Raw genomic sequence first — 20,285 nt, 5'->3', positions numbered from 1 at the left:
CGAATTAATAATTTAATCTACGACTTGCAGCTGTGCAATGTGAAAGCCAACCATCGATCGCAGAATAAAATTCAATAATTAAAGAGCTAAAATAATATTGCGATTTGAGGATAAAGTCGATTAATCTGAGTTGAGGCATAACCTATATAATATATATTATAATATGAATTAGTGAAAATTATTGAAACGAGCAGCGTCCCTCGGAGATCATAATATACAAATATATTATAATAGTTATTACTATTGTATACACTAATTTTTGTACAATCTACTGTGTTGTATATTATTATAATATGTATATGCGCACTAGTTGCACGTTTGACCGACCGATTTCGAGAGATAGGTATGCGTACGCACCACCTATATAGGCACGCCGCCGCCGCCGACTGATGTATACAAACCGTGTGTGTGAGTGAGTGTGTATATGTGTAGAGAAAAATAACTATGCTGAAACAAAATGGATAAAAAAAAAGAAAAAAAGTCGTATTGTATTCAGTACCGTCTCTTCTGTGTAGGTATAGTGCGCGGAGAAGGTCACTGTACCCATATTGCGAAAAAACTGTCAAACATCTGTCTACCAGCATTAAAAATGTAAAAATGTTTTAAATACGAAAAAGTATAATAATATACACTATAAAATAATATTGTACCTACACATAGGTATATATATAATATATAGTTCAGTACTATATCGCGTAGTGTTCTCTTTGGTATATAATAATGATGATGATAATAATAATAAATAATAATAATGGCGTTAGGCGGTTGTATGGAAATCGAATGCGTTTCGTGTTTATATACTTGCGTTTAGAGCCCTAGGATTAATATACGCCGAGCGTTATGATGATAAATAGTGCCCTTATATTAAACATTATGATTATTGTACACGTCGAGGTCTATAATTTTGACTCGTTTTCCCAAGGCTGGGAGAGTGATTTTTGAGTTTGATCAAGTTCGTTTGAAAGAAAAAAAATGTTTACCTATATTATTAATTGCGCAACTATTTGGTTGAAAATTGGCGATACTTTAGGTCAATTTTTTCTCAACCGTAAAACCATGCATAGCGTAACTATTCAAAAAAATTATATTTGTTGTACTCAAGCTTATAAGAAAAAATTAACTCTTGAAAGTTCAATTGGGCATTTGGATATTAATATATTGTACGTACAATATTACAATATAATAAGTTATTTAGTTATTTGGCTAGTGTTACCTACCATAACTTGTCTTAATATTTTCGATGGACAATTATTTTGGACTTGTACAACACGTATAGAAATAATTACTATGCAAATAAAAAGGGGGTGCCAAAAAATATTTATAATTTAATAAATAGTATAATATTATACAAGTGTACTTGTACATATAGCTGAAATGACATAAAAAATAGAAAACACACAGGACAATTTATTTAACTTGTTACAATTTTTTGATCTTCAACGAAAAAATTATTTGAACATTTTTGAGACTTTAGTGTCGTTACATGACGGTTAAAATACTTGCACGACGTAGGTACACGGTATACATCATGACGCATAATATTTAGAAATTTAAATTCTAAAATATACAAAGTCGGTGGCCCCTTAACACTTTTAGGCGTTGTATAGGTGTGATTATATAATATTATACACGTCTCGGCCTACAGCTAGCTACGAGATTTACACGAATGGGTGAGCTGCCGAATTTACAGAACATATAATTTATTATTACCATACGCACCCGAACGAAACCAAAACATAACTTTAGCCACACAATTATCGTAAATATTTATCATTTTGTATATTATTAAGTAGGTATATATACAGGGTGCGCATGACCAGCAGGAAGATATGACGATTTTACGTTGCCGGTATATCTTTCGTGTATTGGTGTATTATGTACGTCTTTGATCACTCGACTTAAGAATTTTTTTTATTCGGGGAGAAAGTAATTCGGACCCAGGAAATTCCCAAAAAAAAATTACTTTTGGCCAGATCTGCGAAATTGTTCAGAAAGCGCCTACGCGGACTATCACGTAGGCACATATCGGAGCATGACGAGTCTTCGTGGGATATCCTGTATCAGAATAATATTATGATATTATGTAATAATTCCATTTCTCGCGTGTCTGTGATTTAAATCGAACGCGACATCATAATAACGTTATGTGCCACGGCCTGAGGGGCCCTGCAGCAGACGCTCACTACAGTATAGTATACCTCACCCACACAGCAGTCGCCACTATGGACGAGTAAATATTATAATACGATGCGCACAGGCGTATATATTTCAACGAGACGTCCACATCACTGCTCATTTGCATAATGATTATTTTTGTGAAAAGTGTTGTATCAATAGAATTTAAACTCACTATTATAGCTTTATCTATACGCATAATTATTGTTACTTCTTTCGACTAAAACGTAATATTCGATATAATTTTAGAAAGTGAAAAAAAATGCAATATTGTGGTTGCAAAAACGTGAAAAAAAAATCAAAGGTCGCGCACGGGGTCCTTGAAAAACGCTCAATGAGCACTACCTAAATACCCTAAAACGAAAAACATTCAGCGACATGTGTATGTATATATATAATAATATAATGTATACATATAAGTACTTTCACTTCGGTAGTCTTGACATAATCAGATTCGGGCCCAGGGCTACGGTTTTTGCATAAATTACGATTTTTTTTTTAATAGCTCGGGCTTTCCTCTTACAAGATATTTCCACGAATGTTTTTGTTTTGTGTCTATCATTATTATTTTTAGTCTTATGGTACTCATGTAAAAAAAATACCGTTTACTGCAGACGACGACTTCAGCGCGTTTCCGAACACTGAAAATAATACGACTGATTCGCTGAAAATATCTGTGCAGTGTATTTGATGTGTTCTGCACGCCGCATTTCTACGGATCGATTTCTCTCCTAATTTTCCTCCAATTACCGCCGTTTTACCCGTTATTTTCTCCGGGGGAAAAACCAAGAACCTATTTTTCTTGTTTATCGGACCATTATATTATATATATACGCGCGTACTTATAGCCATCGGCTGCAGGCAATAATAATAGTATACATAGGTATAAAGAATATAAAATGCGAGCAACAAGAAATCGAAGTACTATTCGCAGAACGTCTAAACGATATATAATTATTATAAAGGAAAAAACATTTGAAATAACACACACTCACATACACAGGTAAGTAGGCAGGTAACCATGTATTATAATAATATATTATGTATTATAATATATTCGTATATAATTTAAAAGAAAAACAATACGACGCGTACACGCACCCGTGGAATGTCATTTAAATAATATGTAATTTGCTATATTATAATACATATATACGGCTATTAATACAATTCGCAATATAATATAGATAATATATATTATACATTTATACTACTTGGTGGGGTCGATCGGGGACATCTTTTTTTTCAATAAAACGTTTTTACATATTCTACATAGCTAAAACTGTTAATTTACATAGCAATGATCGAGAGACCTAAGGTATTTGGACCATTTGTTATAAAAATAAAAATATGCATTACGATGGGACCCGATATAATTTATAATATAAAACATCGTATAAACCTTAAGGAACAACAGACAATGTAACGATTCTAATATTCCCATCACTCTTCACTCATGTAAGAGTATAATCATAAAAGGACGATGAGTAAACGATGTGTACCGTATATATGCGTAATATTTATTAAGGGTGGATAAAATATTAAGATATTATTATGAAATTTTTCAGCTATCCTATGGAGAAAAAATTGCTCAATTATATTGATGAGCATTTAAAAATAAAAAGTCTAATTCAAGTTTTGAATTTTGGGGGTGCAAATTTGTATAAAATAATAAGTAAATACAAAACAGGCGGTATTACCTATAAATTAGTTCGTTGCTCAAATTTAACACAAGAGAAATGGACCTACTGTTTTTATTTTTTTATTATTAATTTTATTATATTAGTAAAATCAGCTACTAGGCCATTAGTTATTTTTATTATCTATGATTATTATCTGTTATCTATATTATGTACTACCTATTAAGCATTATTGTATTATGCTTTTTCGAATTAAAATCAACGACATATTTTTAAAATATAAAATAGTACGATTGTATAGCACTCTCATGAAAATTTATTAACGTGGGCTTTTTTCCATTAGATTTTTTCTGGGCTTTTCTTCTGCCTACCCTGTGGGTTCCCACCATGTCGGGGTTTTTTCCGAAATGAGAAATAAAAAAAACTGTGTACACCTTGGCGTCGTGAACGGTGAGGATAAAGGGTACGTAGGTTTAACCGGTAAAGGTATACAACACTAAAGGTTAATGTGCCTCTACCCAGTTATTTAATTAATCGAATTAATCGGCGGCGGCGGTGTTGGCGGACGGGCGGCGCTCACCGCACTAAAAAGGCTCAGCCGTCGCCGCAGTACAATACGAAACAGCTGTATATCACTCGGCACACACTGTATATACGTATACAACATGCGTCGCGTTACACATAATAATATGGGTAAGGTGTGTACAACAATATTATTATATTATATTAAATAAATTGCGGCGAAAAAGAAACCTTTTCGAGGACGGTCGTCATCAATCACTCGCTCGTCCGCGCGAGCGCACACACAATCGACACCCAACGCTTGCCGTCCCTCTTTTTTATTTTATCTTCTTAAAATTTGTTTTAATCGAATTGTTTCTGCTTAGTTATAGAAACCGCGGGACGTCCGCCGCCCGAGTGGCGACCGGCAGCAGTAGCGGAGCGACCGCAGTTATGGTATATTTATTGTATACATGCATATAATATAGATCATGTTATTATGTATACCACGCGTACTGAGGAGTAACCATGACGGATTTCATTATACGACACATAGGTATATATTATTATGTATAAATATATGTAACAGACTTGTGTAGACTCGATCTGTCCCGCGGACAAGGCAGCTGACGGAGAAGAAGCCAAAACAAAAAGGTGAGACCGTAATATTACTATTATATGTACCTACGGACATCGTATATGCTTATATCTATGCTGCAGAGAGCTGTGCTACGATCCATAAATCGGATCCGTCATAAATGCCAGTCGTTTAAGTATAACGTCGTTAGTCCAGATTATATTGGTCTAAATATAAAGCCCGGATTCATAATATAATAATATTATGCAGTAAACATTTTTTAAGTATCCTATATAATGTGCATTAAAAAGTTAAAATATGCATGCATATAAAAGAACTCGGCGAAAAAAAAAATTTCCAAATAAATAACGCAAAGATAAAAGTATAAGGCATAGTAAAAATTAAAGTGGCTATAAAATTATACATATGCATGTGAAAAGTTGTAGACATTTTGAAGTACTTTTCTAGGAACATTAAACTGCTGCTGAAGTTTTAATCTATACAATCGAAGAATGTAAATAGAAACGCGTGCACAGAATAATATGTCTACATAACTAGTTAATTTTCTTCATAGTTCGTCGACCAAAATATGAAATAACAACTTTGGAATATTTTTTAAAAACACAAACGACACTTGAATTCAAGAAATTCGTATTTTTAACTACATAAGAGTGGCGATGAGTGATCACACCATGATCAGTTAAATCCAATAATTTTGATTTTGGCGTCCGACTGACTACATACTATTGTCTTTGACGAATATAATTGTCTTTTTATTATTTCCATAGCTGTACGTCTACTACACAAATAGTTGATGACTTAGTTTCAATCCATTTTATACCAGACGCTGTCTTTCACGGTTCGGACGCTAGTGCTGACGATTGTAAGGACCAAGGGGACCGCTTGAATGATTGCTAATTACGAGTTCAATTTGGCGGGAAATCAATGTACCGTTTTATGGTTATGCAGTTTTGCAGTTTTGCGGTATTTGAAGGAAAAAGTGCATTATTAGTGAAAAGGGTCACCGGCGTCTCAACAATTACGAATAGAAATGAAAGAAAATTCAGTTGTAATACAATATCACACTATAAAATTGATTACATTTATATTGAAAGTATAAATAAGAAACTATAAAGTCTATAATGTGACGTGTAAGTGGGAAGATTAAAAAAAAAATGCAATATTGATAAATTAATACATTATTTATTATGTGGAGTAATCTTATTATAATAATATACAATATAATGGGACATTGTTTTCGAGCAAAAAAAAATTATTGATCTAGTAAAATTATTTTGCGCTTACTAATCATAAAAAAAACTTACAATTTATTGAGAGTAAGTTGATAATTTATTATAGTTATTTTTATGTTTTATACTATACAGTATATTGTAACGAAAATTAGTCGTATTAAAAACAGACATTACATCAGGCATAATATTAATATTATATATTTAACCGATTTGGGTACCAAATGATGACATATTGTACGGTACAGTGAGAACAGAATATTATATGTTTGTACTCACGATAGAAGGCCCTGGTTCGGACCGTCAGCCTGGTACCAGCTGTACTGCGGCATGTACCCGGCGGTCGGGTGATGCGAGTGGTGATGAGGATTGCCGGCCAACGCCTGCAGGTTCGGCGGCTTCATGTCCCACGCGACGCCCGGTGGCGAACCGGAAACGCCGGACGACGAGTGGTGTACCGGCGGCACTGGCGACATGTCGCACGACACCGGCGTCGAGCTGGGCGTCGGGCTGTTGCCGACGTGCTGGCCCATGCCGCCGGGGCCGCCGTGACCGCCGCCGCCGCTGCCGCCGCCTCCGCCACCGCCGCCGATGTAACCTCCGGTCGGGCTCGGCTGACTGCCGGACGACGAACCGTTACCTGTGGAGCAAAAAAAAAATAAATAAACGGTCAAGCGCGTGCCCAAAGCCTCAAACGCGATATTTATTATATTATTACGTAATACTATATAGCTTCCTGTTATTTGCAGTTACGATTACTATTATTATTATATTGCTACATAGTATAATATATTATGCACGGCACATTATACTTTGTTTAAGGCACAGATCGAATTGAATTTCAGGGCGGAGGGATGCTGAATTGTTTAACATTCAAATGAGCTTGAGTGAATTAGAAATTAAAAATTCGCACACTTAAACATCATACCACACATCATATTGCGTATCGATGTTTTATTGATACTGTTGCCCCCTTATCATAAAATACTAACTGCAAAAATCAATAACAATATAATGTATATAATATTATTAATTACTGTTTTGAAAATGCAGAACGGCTGTATTGATGTTTTTAGCCCAAGTGCAATTCGATGCGTGATGATAACGAGAATTTCCTATTCGCCAAATGTATATCATTAAACCTACTATACACAAGTAGTCTGATGTAAACGTTATTCGCGTGTAACTGTCGTGTGTACACGAGACACGCACTGCACACATATTATTATTTGAGTTACCTATTACATATATTATTATTGTTATTATCGTATAACTTATTTAATGACGCGGCGATCACGAGATGTGGAAAAATGGCGAATGGGAAAGAGCGAGAATTCGTTTTGAACCGGAAGTAATCGATAATTTTTATACTCGTACATACTATAATAATATAATATGTAATACACTAATACTATATTATAGCTACACGGTCTACCCCGGGAGTCGTCGTATGAGATTGTCGATCGTGACGATGCAATTCATCATATACAAGGATATAAGCTCTACATTTTAAAATGCATAAATTCACTTATAATTATATTTGTTAAGATTATGTTTTATATTATAAATTATAACTGTCTTAGTAGATTTTCTAATAATGCCCTTATAATTACTGAAGGAAAACGTACAACTAATAGAGGTGTATTTATACGAAAGTGAGGGTGGGAGGGGGGTGCGAGCAGGTTGGTAGACTCCCAGCCACAACTCCTACGAGACCTTTTTGATTACAGTTGACAAACCTATGAGTAGGTACTGAGAGAAGGAAGACATTTTTGTTCAAACTTTAAAAAAGACAAAATATAGTTAGACTGATATTTCATTGAAAATAAATTTTTTTTTTAATCTCAACCGAAATTATTCTTATAATATTAGACATTAACGTAAACGCTGTATTATTAATATTTTCGTTTTACCGGTCGTATCGTCATCGTCGACTCGTTTTGCAGTCGTCGTTACGCATGTACGGCAAGCGCACAGCGTAATAATAATAATCATCATCATCATCATCATCATATGTAACATATTATATTATTATGTTATATTGTGTCGTGTGCGAGATTTTCGGGCGAGGTGGAAAAACGTACACGCGCGTAACGCAGGAAATATATACATACATATATGTATACCTAACCTATACTACATTTTAAACGATGACGGAATGAATGAAACGGACTTGGAAGAAGCAAAAAAGTACATATTATACTATCATATTGTATATAGTTACGAAGCGTTGTCGGGGGAATCACACACATATTATTATTATTATATATTATATGTAGGTAGAACGGTAGACGTCCACCGTCGTACACACACACACACACACACATGCACACACAACACATTCAGTCGGTAGAACGACGTATAGTCAGTGAACCGAAACAGTTGCAATCTCCCACGGTCACTTGACAGACCCATCCTGTTCCAGCTATTGTTTTCGTATATATATATAAATATTATACAGTGTGTGTGTGTGCGTGTGTGTGAGTTCGCGCGCGCGCGTATACGTCGAGCGGTGTATAATATAATACACAACGAAGTAATTCCTCGCCACTCGTGTGTGCTGGGCACCGCAGCGTCGTCGTACACAGTAATATGTAAAATATATTTTCTCGGATAAGTGTAAAATTATAATATAACGATGATCATATTATTGAGTGGTTCTTTTTTTTTTATTGTACGGATTTCCAAAACGAGAAAATATTCAAAACGGTTCAAGTTAATAGGTATAGCTTACAACGATATATATATATATATATATATAAGAGGACGCCACAAACCCGTTTTTTAAGGAGTTTTATATAGGCAACTTTAATGAAATTTGGAGGAAAACATGTCGACAATTTTAATTCGAGTAACATAAAGTATACGCAATTATGGTCCTCACGTCGACACAGTTCTTAGTTTTTTGCGCGATTACAAATTTATACAGAAAAACCGTTCCGGCGCGGGAAAAAAATTCCCGACAAGCTACTGCAATTATATATACACGAATAAACATAGTTGTATAATTCAACATAAAAAGAAGTGAACTTTGACCGTGAAATATGGTTTTTTTTTTTTCGGTATCCACACTGATACAAATAAACATTATTCTAGCTATAAGAACATTAGAAGAGTGTATTTTAAAACAATAAAACGAAATCACGCAGATTTGAAGTCTTCTTTTTATTTTTATGGTCAAATTATGGTTACTTAACTCGGGTGAAACACAAATACAATTTATGGCAATTTATATGAGACCGGGGTAAGTTGCGCGTTGTCGTCACTATATAGTCGTCGCCTGTCGGCAGAGGTTCGCGAGCTTAAATTTTCCCGCGTTCAAGGGAATACGTTTCCGGTGGACGCCTCCGTCGCTGCTTCTATCACGCCAAACCACCATTTATTAACATACTAATATACGCAACATCAATTAAAATAATATTACCATAATATTTTCTTCTGAATGTTAAATCATTGCCAGCGTCCTGTAGTAGTATAATACTATTGCGTTCGTGTGTACACGAATTTATCTCAAATTTCATACACTGCATGGGACGACGAAAACGAACTCGGAAAGTGGGAAAAACAAAAACGTCTATACTTGCCCCTAATGGCCTAATAGCCTTATACGAATATTACGACAGAAAAATGTTGTTATATAACGGTGGTGAACTTAAAGCAACAATTTAAATTTGTAAGTTTAATATTTAATATTTAACATTTTTTCATTAATCTCAATTCTAATGGTATTAAAAATAAACATTTTTTTTACGTTAAAATTCAACGGTAAATGAGGTCTACACCTAAATCCTCTGGGTACGATAGACTCACTGGTGGCCCCAAATCATGTATTTTCGAACGAATTGGAAGCTTTTAATGACGATCGCATCATTTGAAACTATCGATGACCAAAATTTTATATTAAGAGAACCTATTTAATATTTATATTTTGGTAAACATTAAAAGTTACTGGCTTAAGTAAATTATATACTTGATTAAAAATAATATTATCGGTTTTATAATATTTTGCAGATTATTTCTCACCCGAGCTATGAGTTATACGACCGATTATATTGACACCTGACGGGTAAAAAGTCTTGGGATTATAGGATAAGGAATTATATTTAATTCGATAAACTCTGTTGTCTGATGTGAAAATTCACTAGTCGATACAGAAATGATAGGTAGTCAGTCACAGATGAAAACAGAAAGATTTATTTAAAAGCAACTCTGGGCGAAATCAAATGTATGTTTAAAACTTAGATAAATACATACCTACTAAACTTTTTAAGCCCCATCTGTCTCTAGTTAAACCGAGTGTCCAAATAAGACCATAATATGTACTATATTGTGCGTTTATTGCCTCTTTAGACTCCAGAATTTTTCGAAACAAAAAAATTGTAAATACTTCCTGCCGGTCTTGGGTGTATTAATTTATTTTTCCGCACCACATTTTTTCAAATACCAATAATTACAACGACTACATATTAACTATATATTCCACGAGTGCACATGCTGATTCTGCGCATTCTCCTATGGCACGGGGATACGTGGAAAACCTCTTTTTTGGTCGGACCTCGGCAGTTCACTTGTGGAACAGAGTACAGTATCGTGCAATACGAAATATCGACAGTACATAATTATTGTTCAATAGTAATAATAATAGCAATTGTCATAGTAATAGTAATAAATAATAATAAGGATTATAATAATATAATAACGAAACAACGACACTCACCGCCCAGAAGGCCGCCAGACGGCGGAGGACTGTTCGGTATGCTTGGCGTGTTGGCCCCGCCGGGGCCCCCCAACATGTGGCCAGGGCCGCCGCCGTTGTTGCTGCTGTTATTGGACGGGGTCGACACTTGTTGTTGCGCAGCTTTCATCATTTTTTTGTATTTACTTCTCCGGTTTTGAAACCATATTTTTACCTGGAACAAGCACAATAATTATTACGTTAGTATGAAACATAATTTTATATAGACAATAATATATGATGTATTAGGTATGTGTGACTTGAAAATAGTGTCGATGGAAAGTGTTATTTAAATCTAGAATATCTATTATAGTAATTCAATACCAAAAACATTTTATAGCATTGAATTCTTGTGTAAGTGTCGTTTAATATAATATTGTGAACACAATAAGAATATAACCATATAATAATATAGCCGCATATACACATTGATAATGTTTGAAAAGTGTATGAAATTCATAAATGATAAGTTTAAGGTATCTTATAAAACACGCTTATAACAATAATTGTAATCATTTTATTTAAGTTTTCATACATAATTCTAACGACTTTTTTCATTTTTATACTTCAATAACATCACTATAAAACGGAAACTTTGAGAACTCGCATACATTTTATTCTCCATTCCGCCACCACCCAACCCTCCTCATGTACAACACCGTCGTTTAAAACCTATTTTAATTATTATGTATAAGCTCATTTTACTCGATGTTGGAATGTATATATGTGTGTATGTTAACGTTTAACGATACCAGTTTAAAGGCGATTAAGGGGCATGATATATTATACTTTTAATAAATAAATTAAAATAAAACGCTCCATTGTATAGAAATTTTATACGCCTATTATGCGTATATAATGAAATAATGTCGTAATTGCTAATTGCATAATATATTATACGTTATTATTAACCATAAATCCATAGTATTCATAACGTAAAAACGGGTCGATTGGCCTATGTAATTCACGCTGTAAACGATAGCTATAATAATAATAACCGTCTGCACGTCAACGCATGTACACTTACGAATTTACACATAAGATATACCATTAGACTGTGCTATACAACTACGGTACAGGTCTGCGATCATTTATCTCAGATTTATTACACGGCGATTCATGTATAATATTATAGACCATATTATAGTATTATAATTATGAAGTTTTAAGATAATCTAGACCGCGAGTACTGGCAACCATTCGTAAATCATATTATGTATATTTATATATATATGTACATATAGCTACTGCTGCACTTTCGCGTTAGTAAGTCATAATGTTATACACCTACCTAACTCATTATCAACGGTAAAAATTAATATCAAAAAGATAATAATAGTGATAACAACATCAACAACAACAGCAACAACAATAATAATAATAACAATAATAATAATAATAATAATAATAATAATAGAGCAATAGACTCCGCTGCGGGACATTCGACGCGACGACTTTTAAGTCATGCAAATTAATGCGTAGTTGTTATATATACCTACATGATGCGTGTATTATATACCGCACATAATATTATTATAATGTATACTCACACACTCGAACTGCAGAACAGATGTGGTTAATTGGTGTGTTTTTTCTCCTGCTCACACGCATATATCGTATACATGCATGTGTGTACGTATGTATGTATGTATGCATATATATACAAGCGAGAAATATATGTATGGTCCGTCGTATATATATGTATACAATATTATATTATATTATATACATCGGTGTCGTATGTACCCGCGCGTGTGGCTCATATAGTCTGCAGAGATCGCGGCGTGTATATTGTATTTAAATTTACGAGGTGTTAAAATGGCAAACAAAAAACGGGACTCGATTAACGATTTCGTTACAGGTGTATCGTAGATAGGTACGCACAATGATCGCTGCATAATATGTACCTATAAATAATAATATTATTTTAATATATTTTATGCTCGCGAGACGAGGCATTTGCCCTCCCTTCCCCAGAATATTCTGAAAACAAATTCCTTTTGGTTTGCAATAGTTTAAGCCCGCGAATACCAGCCTTATCGAATAACTGGCACAAGAACCTATACTGCAGTTCCCATTTCTGATGTGGGTTTTTTAATTCACGACAAATAAATATACTTTCTTTTTATTGTATTTTCAGGTGTTTGATTTTATTATTCCCCCTCCACACTGTTCAATTTTCCGCGGGCGCCGTGTTTTCCATAAAGGTTAACACATAAACAATGTTAAGATACTGTGTCTCATACCGCATATGCATATTATACAATTTATATTTATATATTATATTATATGGCTGAGAATTCTCGGTCGCGTACGAATTAAAAACATATTCATATCGATCTATATAGGTTCTGTAAACGTAGCTATTTGTACCCCGTAAAAAAATGTATCTATATACGCCTGGCCAGCGATGGTTTCAAATTTTCGAATAATTCGTAATTTAATTGGAATCTAAAACACGCGGAATTAAACGGTCTTTTGAAAGCAGAGAGAGCGATTTGTAAACGACGGTTTACACGACGCATTATATTATTGTTATGTTGTATTATTTTATATTATCATGTCACGCGGCCGCCACTGCCGCCACCGCTGCGACAAATCGAGCGGGAGACGTGTCAATATAATATATATACAACGCGCGTGTGCCTACATAATACCTATACCATAGGTTCATATACGAACAGAGCACGACATATATAAAAATAATAATACATTATAATATATTATTATAACGACTTGTGGGCCGCCGCCGGTTTCAGGTTTCGTGATTTATTCAACGGCAGTATATAATATATATATAAAAAAAAAAAATAAAACGACCAATGGCGGCGGCACCGGTGGTATATATCATTATCCGACGTAGTATTATACTACTTATATATAGTACGCAAGCACATGTCACAGTTTATTATTAGGTACAGACACATAGGACGAAGGCACAATATTAGAGACGTGATTCTACTCTTACCGCAGAGGCAGTTGAGGGATTATGCGTTTTGAAAATGTAACGTTTTTTCGGGAACTGCATGAGGGGTGGTGCAGGGTGGCGGGAGAGATTGGTGTTTAGGCAGGGATTTGATCTCCAAGTGCACATTGACATTATACCCAATGCGATTTAGGTGAACAAATACAAGCCATCGTGATGGACGGACAACGTTCCTTTCGGGGTAATAATTTTCTTCGCACTGTGCAGTCCTGCTGATGACCTTTTTTTCGATTAATATATTGAAGCCCTATGGAAAAAAAGTCCTATCGACGGCACCGTGCAGAATATAAGTACATAGGTACTACATACACATATGGGTCAGAACTCGCAAACGGTACCAGAGCGATATCCGCCGCCGACGGTCTGCGGCGGCATGCGGACAAAGGGACTTTGGTATACACTTTGAAAAATAAATCCGACGGCGGCAGTGATAGTCGTTTCGCTTTTCTTTTGCCGGCTGCACATTCTACCGCGGCGCGTATAGGCAAACGTGAGCACGTATTATTACTAATAATAATAAACCGCATTTCTGCACAACTCCGCAGCGTGCATATATACAGAGCGGTAACGGCGACGAGTGCGTTACACAATATAATATGTTTTGTATTCATTTCGAGGCTTCATAATAGTATATTATATTATGTTGTAACTAACTACGGGAAATGTTTTAAGAACATTTTTGTCGATTAAAAAAAATTGAAAGTTCGGTTTAGTCCGGGTCCGGGCCGGTTGACCACAAATATCAGGGTTCCTATAACATAACTATTATCACAACAGATTGCACACCTGACACGACTGATATGAGTAGCCTGTGGACCTTGATATACAAGTTTATATTATTATTGTTATTAAAAGTTCGATGGTAAACAATAAATACAATAATGTTATTGATAAATATAACTTAAACTAAAATCGAGGAACGTTACAACGAAACCAGACAATTACAAAATAATAATAAATGAACAGAAAGATGGTTTTCTTATACATTGGAGATCCTTTACCATCCTAGCTATAGGTACGGATCAGTGGCGTTTTTATATAGTGATGCATACTGGATATGGACTACAGAAAAATGATAGGCTTAAGTGAACAAAAAAAAGGAACTTAAAAATAAATAATGTTGATGCTTATAATAAACATTACCTGATAGGTACTGTATTGTTATATAAAATCACTGACATTGGCAGGAAATCTTCCGTCAGTCGTACCCGGGACAATTTTATGGAGATAAAAGAAATAACGGGAGATGATTCAGAGAACAAAAATTGACGGTCTACAAGAAACTTTAACAATTATAATGGTATACCTATGTGGATCCCACGAACACCGCAGAAGGTTTATGCATAATATTTCAAAACAGAGCGCACATTATAGTTTATATTGTTACATTCATTACGTAGGTTTAAACGTGTGTGATATGAGAAGAGAGTTTAATAATAATAATATCTAATATATTATAGAGGAGATAATGTTATATTTTTTTTTTTTCAAGAAATGTGCCCCCTCTCCCCCCACCAACGGTAGACACCACAGAATAGCTGCCCGCAGGTCGCCGCCGCGCACGCGGTCGTTTTCTTCTTCTTTATGCCGGCGGGCCGCGCAATGCCAAGAATTCTTGAACGCGCGCGTTGCGTTTTCTGGAGGCCGGCTGAATCGGCCGACATCAGAGACGAGCAAACGTGTACACAAGCACACACACAAACCCACTCGCGCATATATCGTATGCGGTTTTGCCGCCGTATGACGGACGGACCTGAGTAAAAAACGGGAGAAAAAAAGCATCGCGCGAATTCTTCGTTTACCTATATAGTGTGCGTGTGTGAGCGTGTGTGTGTGTGTGTGTGTGTGTAAGCGGACAAGCTCCGCGACCGAGACGCGCAACGCCGGACGAAGACACACACACACACACACACACACACACACACACACACACACATTTATAGCTGAATAATAATAATATACGTACTTGTAGTAGTATATAGTAATAGTAAGAATAATATAAATAATAAAATACATAAAATATATGTATATAAAAGACGATTCTGGAGCTGCGTCACGATATCGCGCGAGTTTTTTTATCCTCGTATAATTTCTCAATCGATTTATCGGTCTGCGCGCATGTACTATAAAATCTGTGTTTTGTACGTCTCTACGCAGAAATAAATTTATTAGAAGACGGAAAAAGAAAATAATATCCGTTCTTAACCGCTCGAGCAGCTCACACCTCGCCGCCAAACTGTCGAGACGTTTTCCTGCATAGTATACGTACATCATGACGAAATCATCAACATAAATAATAATATGATGTTTCGATCCAGCAAACGTTTAACACGCACACGGCTATGATAGATGTGTGTTTCGAACATGAAATAATATAATGTTATTATGTCTAATATGATGAGGTAGGTATGTACCAGCCACCGTAGAATATTCGACGTATTATGGGTATTATAATACCGTTTGTTTTGTTTTGTTTTGTTCCGTTCAAGCCTCGACCGCGCCAAAACGACCTCGTCCTGAACGAAACCGAGGATGGGCTCGGCTACAGTGCTGCAGCGAGTATACAACTATTGCATAATAACATATATATTCTCATGTATATATATATATATATATAGTGTATAATATATATTGTGTCGCGGGAGTTCGATTAAAAGTCACAGAAGATAAATATACTTTTTTCTCACCAAAATTTAGTTTTTTTTTTATACCTTAAACCTATTGCGTAATTCATTATATAAAATAGAAGCTCCCAGCATCCTCGATACAATTATATTACTGACCTGCAAAAGAAAACGAGTAAAACTTATACTCTGCAAGTGGTAAAAATGTGTTTGTGGTCATTATTCGAACACTACCATAATAATATACTGCTGCATAGTATCCTACACGCACATCATCGTATTCGTATACACTAATGCAAAGCGTACCTATACGACTCAATTCGAAATTTACTTATAAGAACGATGAGAATTTTAAATCATATGACTGCAGTCTCCTCGAGAATTTAGTGGAAAACGCAAAATGTTGACGACGCTGTACTCCCGGAAGGTTAACACAGACAAACGGGAAGTCACGATATGCAGATTATTTTTTTACACACTACCCAGCGGTAAACCGCGAAAAACAGTTGAAAAATAAAAAGAGCAAGGATAAGTCTCCTCGGCGGTCCTTTAGCCCATAATCGACGTCATATATAATATCGTCGTCAGACGTTTAACGGATAGAGTCGTGCCGCGAATATATATTATATACATATACATTATACATTTTTTATTAATAAATTACACGTGTTATTTCAATACGAATATTTATAGCTGACACATAAATCAGCCTCTAGTGCAGTTCGGCGGAGAGGACACGAATAAAAAAATAGAAATAATACAATAATAACAATAATAATAATGTAATAGAGTAAACTTAATAATATATACACATCGCGCGAGCAGTTTAATATTATGTATATATATATATATATATATATATATAATATATCGGCGCAATGATTCTAATCTGTCAGTAAGTACTAATCAATGTCAAATAATTTTTGATATACGACGAGTCGTCGCCGCCACAACCCGATCGACCTTCCCACCCGAGCGAATACGCTAACGTGTAACGTGCAGTATAATATATAATACCATAAAAACATATATGTAGTGCGAGTAAGAGGACAGACAGCCGTCGTGGGCAAGAGGGAGCGGGGAAAATTATACTTACCTGTATGTATATAATATGCGTCGTGAGCGTACGTGTTATTATTATTATATGTATTTTATATCGACGGACACGAATCAACCCTCTCGCCCCGGTGACCGGTTCTCGGTGTTTTTTCCGTATTTTTTTTTTATCAATATTATTATTTATACGTCTATTACTCGTGTCACTTTTTATTTTTTTATTTTTTTACTTAATTCCTCACTCGACCCTCTCTATAATATAATATAATATATTATGTATGCTCATCTCAACCCGTACACTGCCTCCGGGCAGTAATCCTATAAACACTGCTCTGTGCTACACCCCATCCGCGAGCAGGCAGCGTAAAAGTCACCGGGCCGAAGCCGAAGCACCTTTTACAGTACGCAACACCACCGCACGCCGGGTAAATCATAATTTACGAGGATCTATAAAATGGTGTATACCACGGTATATATTATATACCAAGAGACCTCGGGGCAACCGCGGTTCACTAGCACTATAAACCATTAACCAACACACAGATGCTCGGGGTGTTAGTGTGTTACCGTCTTGTCTCTGTGCAGTTATAAATGCGACTATGGAGGCCAAAAGTAACACATCGCATAGAACAGCTTACTATTACACGTTTGATATTGTGAATAAATATCACATATACCTGCAGAGTGTTGAAATAAAATCCTATAGTCGTCATCACAACTTTTCATAATTTTAAATATAACATGATATGCATATAAATATTTAAGTAGATAATAAAGTAATAAATAAATTAATGATAATATATTATTATTCTATTTTTTTAATTCTTTGAATATTTTTTAAATATTTTAACGGGCTATTGTAATAAGTGGAAATTTTTAGCGCAGTTTAAAAAATACTTTATTAGTTTCGCGATTTGTATGCACATAAAGTCCACTTAAAGTTGTGTCCATCTCAGGAACCCCAAAACAAGCGTACCAAACAATATTGGAACAACTGCAGAACGATGGAAAACTAGTCACCCGACTGACTAAAACCATTATAGATGTTCACGGTAAATAAAAGCAGGTTTGGAAAGAAATTATCCGACGACATATTATTGTGTTCACTCGGAACTCCAGCAAAATACGTCATGGTTTCACTTATATTTTTAAAACCTTTGATAGACATATGGCTGCTGGTTACCCGGGTATAGACTTTTTATAATCATAATAGTTTTATGATATTTGTAATGTACCTAATAACATTTATTCGAATCGAAAAATAATCAAAGCTGACAATCGAACCGACACACACATATTTCAACAACCGGCAGTTTTCCCATATATTACTATTCTAACAATAATGACAATAATATTATCATAATAATATACGCATATAATATATAGTGTGTCTGCGGTTTAGACAACAGCATTGCACATAGAACTGTGTATGTGCGAGTTTCATGAGCCTCGCTATGTAAAACACACACGCACCAACTCACTCACACACTGACGTGGCGGAACTATGGTACGCCTACCATGGTCATCTGTAGTACAATGTTTTGTAATGTATTTTATAGGTACACACGGGAGCGCGAGCTTGTGTGTGTGTGTGTGTGTGTGTGTGTGTGTGTGTGTGTGTGTGTACGAATAACAATAAAACTTCTATGTACGCTTGTTCCAGCAGTGAAATCACTTAACCAGAAACTTTTACTTCATTATGCGCATTTTTTTTTTTCATCTTCCTACTCCTATATGTAATATATTTATTTTATGTATAACGCGTGTGTCACGACCACAAAAATACACACACACGCGAGTGCGTATTATTCCGACATCATCAAACAAAACCGGACATTGCTATTGTGTCGAAGAAAACTATTCAGACGATGCAATTATAATGTGTGCTGCGCGCGAGCTCGCGTTTGTGTGTGTGCACCAAAGTTGGAATAGGTAAAAAATTGGATAAACCGAACAAATATAAAATATATATTATATAGGCATCATTTATATATATATTAAATATATATACCACCTAGCCCATGCGTATATTTTATTTTATTTTTTTATGTTTATATGCGTATTTGTAACAGGATACACCTGTCGTGATAGATTACAAGGTGGAGGCCATCGGCTCGTGTATATATATAGGTATATTTGTATGTGTATATATTATATACATTTTAGCTTCCGGCTTTTATTATTACGGGACGACCCGGCCGATTCCGTGTCCTTATTAACATATATTATTCATTAAAAATAGTTATTCTCTCTCTCTCTCTCTCTCTCTCTATATATATATATATATATATATGTATATAAATATATAATAATATGAATATTTAAAAAAAAAAAAAAAGGAAAAATGTCCACCCACCGCAGCCACGAGACCTGCGCCGCACCACGGTATTCGAGTACTTTTTTTTTGTTTCGATCGATAGACGGTATGTATATACGATCGACGTTAGCGATAACGAAAACTCGTCGGAAAACGTGCGTCTTTGAAGAATGAGGAGAAGAAAGGAGTAGGATATATTTTGGCCTGCACGCGTGCAGTATCTATCCGTCGGGTCGAAATAACCGTGTAGGTGCTTAAACTTATTATATTTTGATGATGATTCGGCGCCCTCGGTTTAAAATATTATGCTATTACCTATTACGCTACTATACCTTTAGAACGCAATCATATTTAGTACAACGAAAAATACAATACACGCACCCATAGAAATCGACACAGTTTGTGATTGATCGCCGTCGAAAAG

The 20,285-nt window shown here is 35.2% G+C and overlaps 1 protein-coding gene across 1 annotated transcript in view; it reads right to left on the bottom strand.

Annotated features, from left to right (window-relative positions):
- The window catches only part of LOC111042735 (homeotic protein distal-less-like), a 113,013-nt gene that overhangs the window by 16,548 nt on the left and 76,180 nt on the right, over positions 1–20,285 (bottom strand). Inside the window, exons 3-4 of the mRNA XM_022327434.1 lie at positions 10,861–11,053; positions 6,423–6,783 (exon numbers count right to left, since the gene is read on the bottom strand). Of these exons, the coding sequence (XP_022183126.1) occupies positions 6,423–6,783; positions 10,861–11,053 (554 nt within the window). The remainder of the gene's footprint in view (positions 1–6,422; positions 6,784–10,860; positions 11,054–20,285) is intronic.

The sequence above is a fragment of the Myzus persicae genome, unplaced genomic scaffold (genome assembly GCF_001856785.1).
Source record: "Myzus persicae strain clone G006 unplaced genomic scaffold, MPER_G0061.0, whole genome shotgun sequence".
NCBI lineage: Eukaryota > Metazoa > Arthropoda > Insecta > Hemiptera > Aphididae > Myzus > Myzus persicae.
This window is presented reverse-complemented; position numbering and strand designations above follow the sequence as displayed.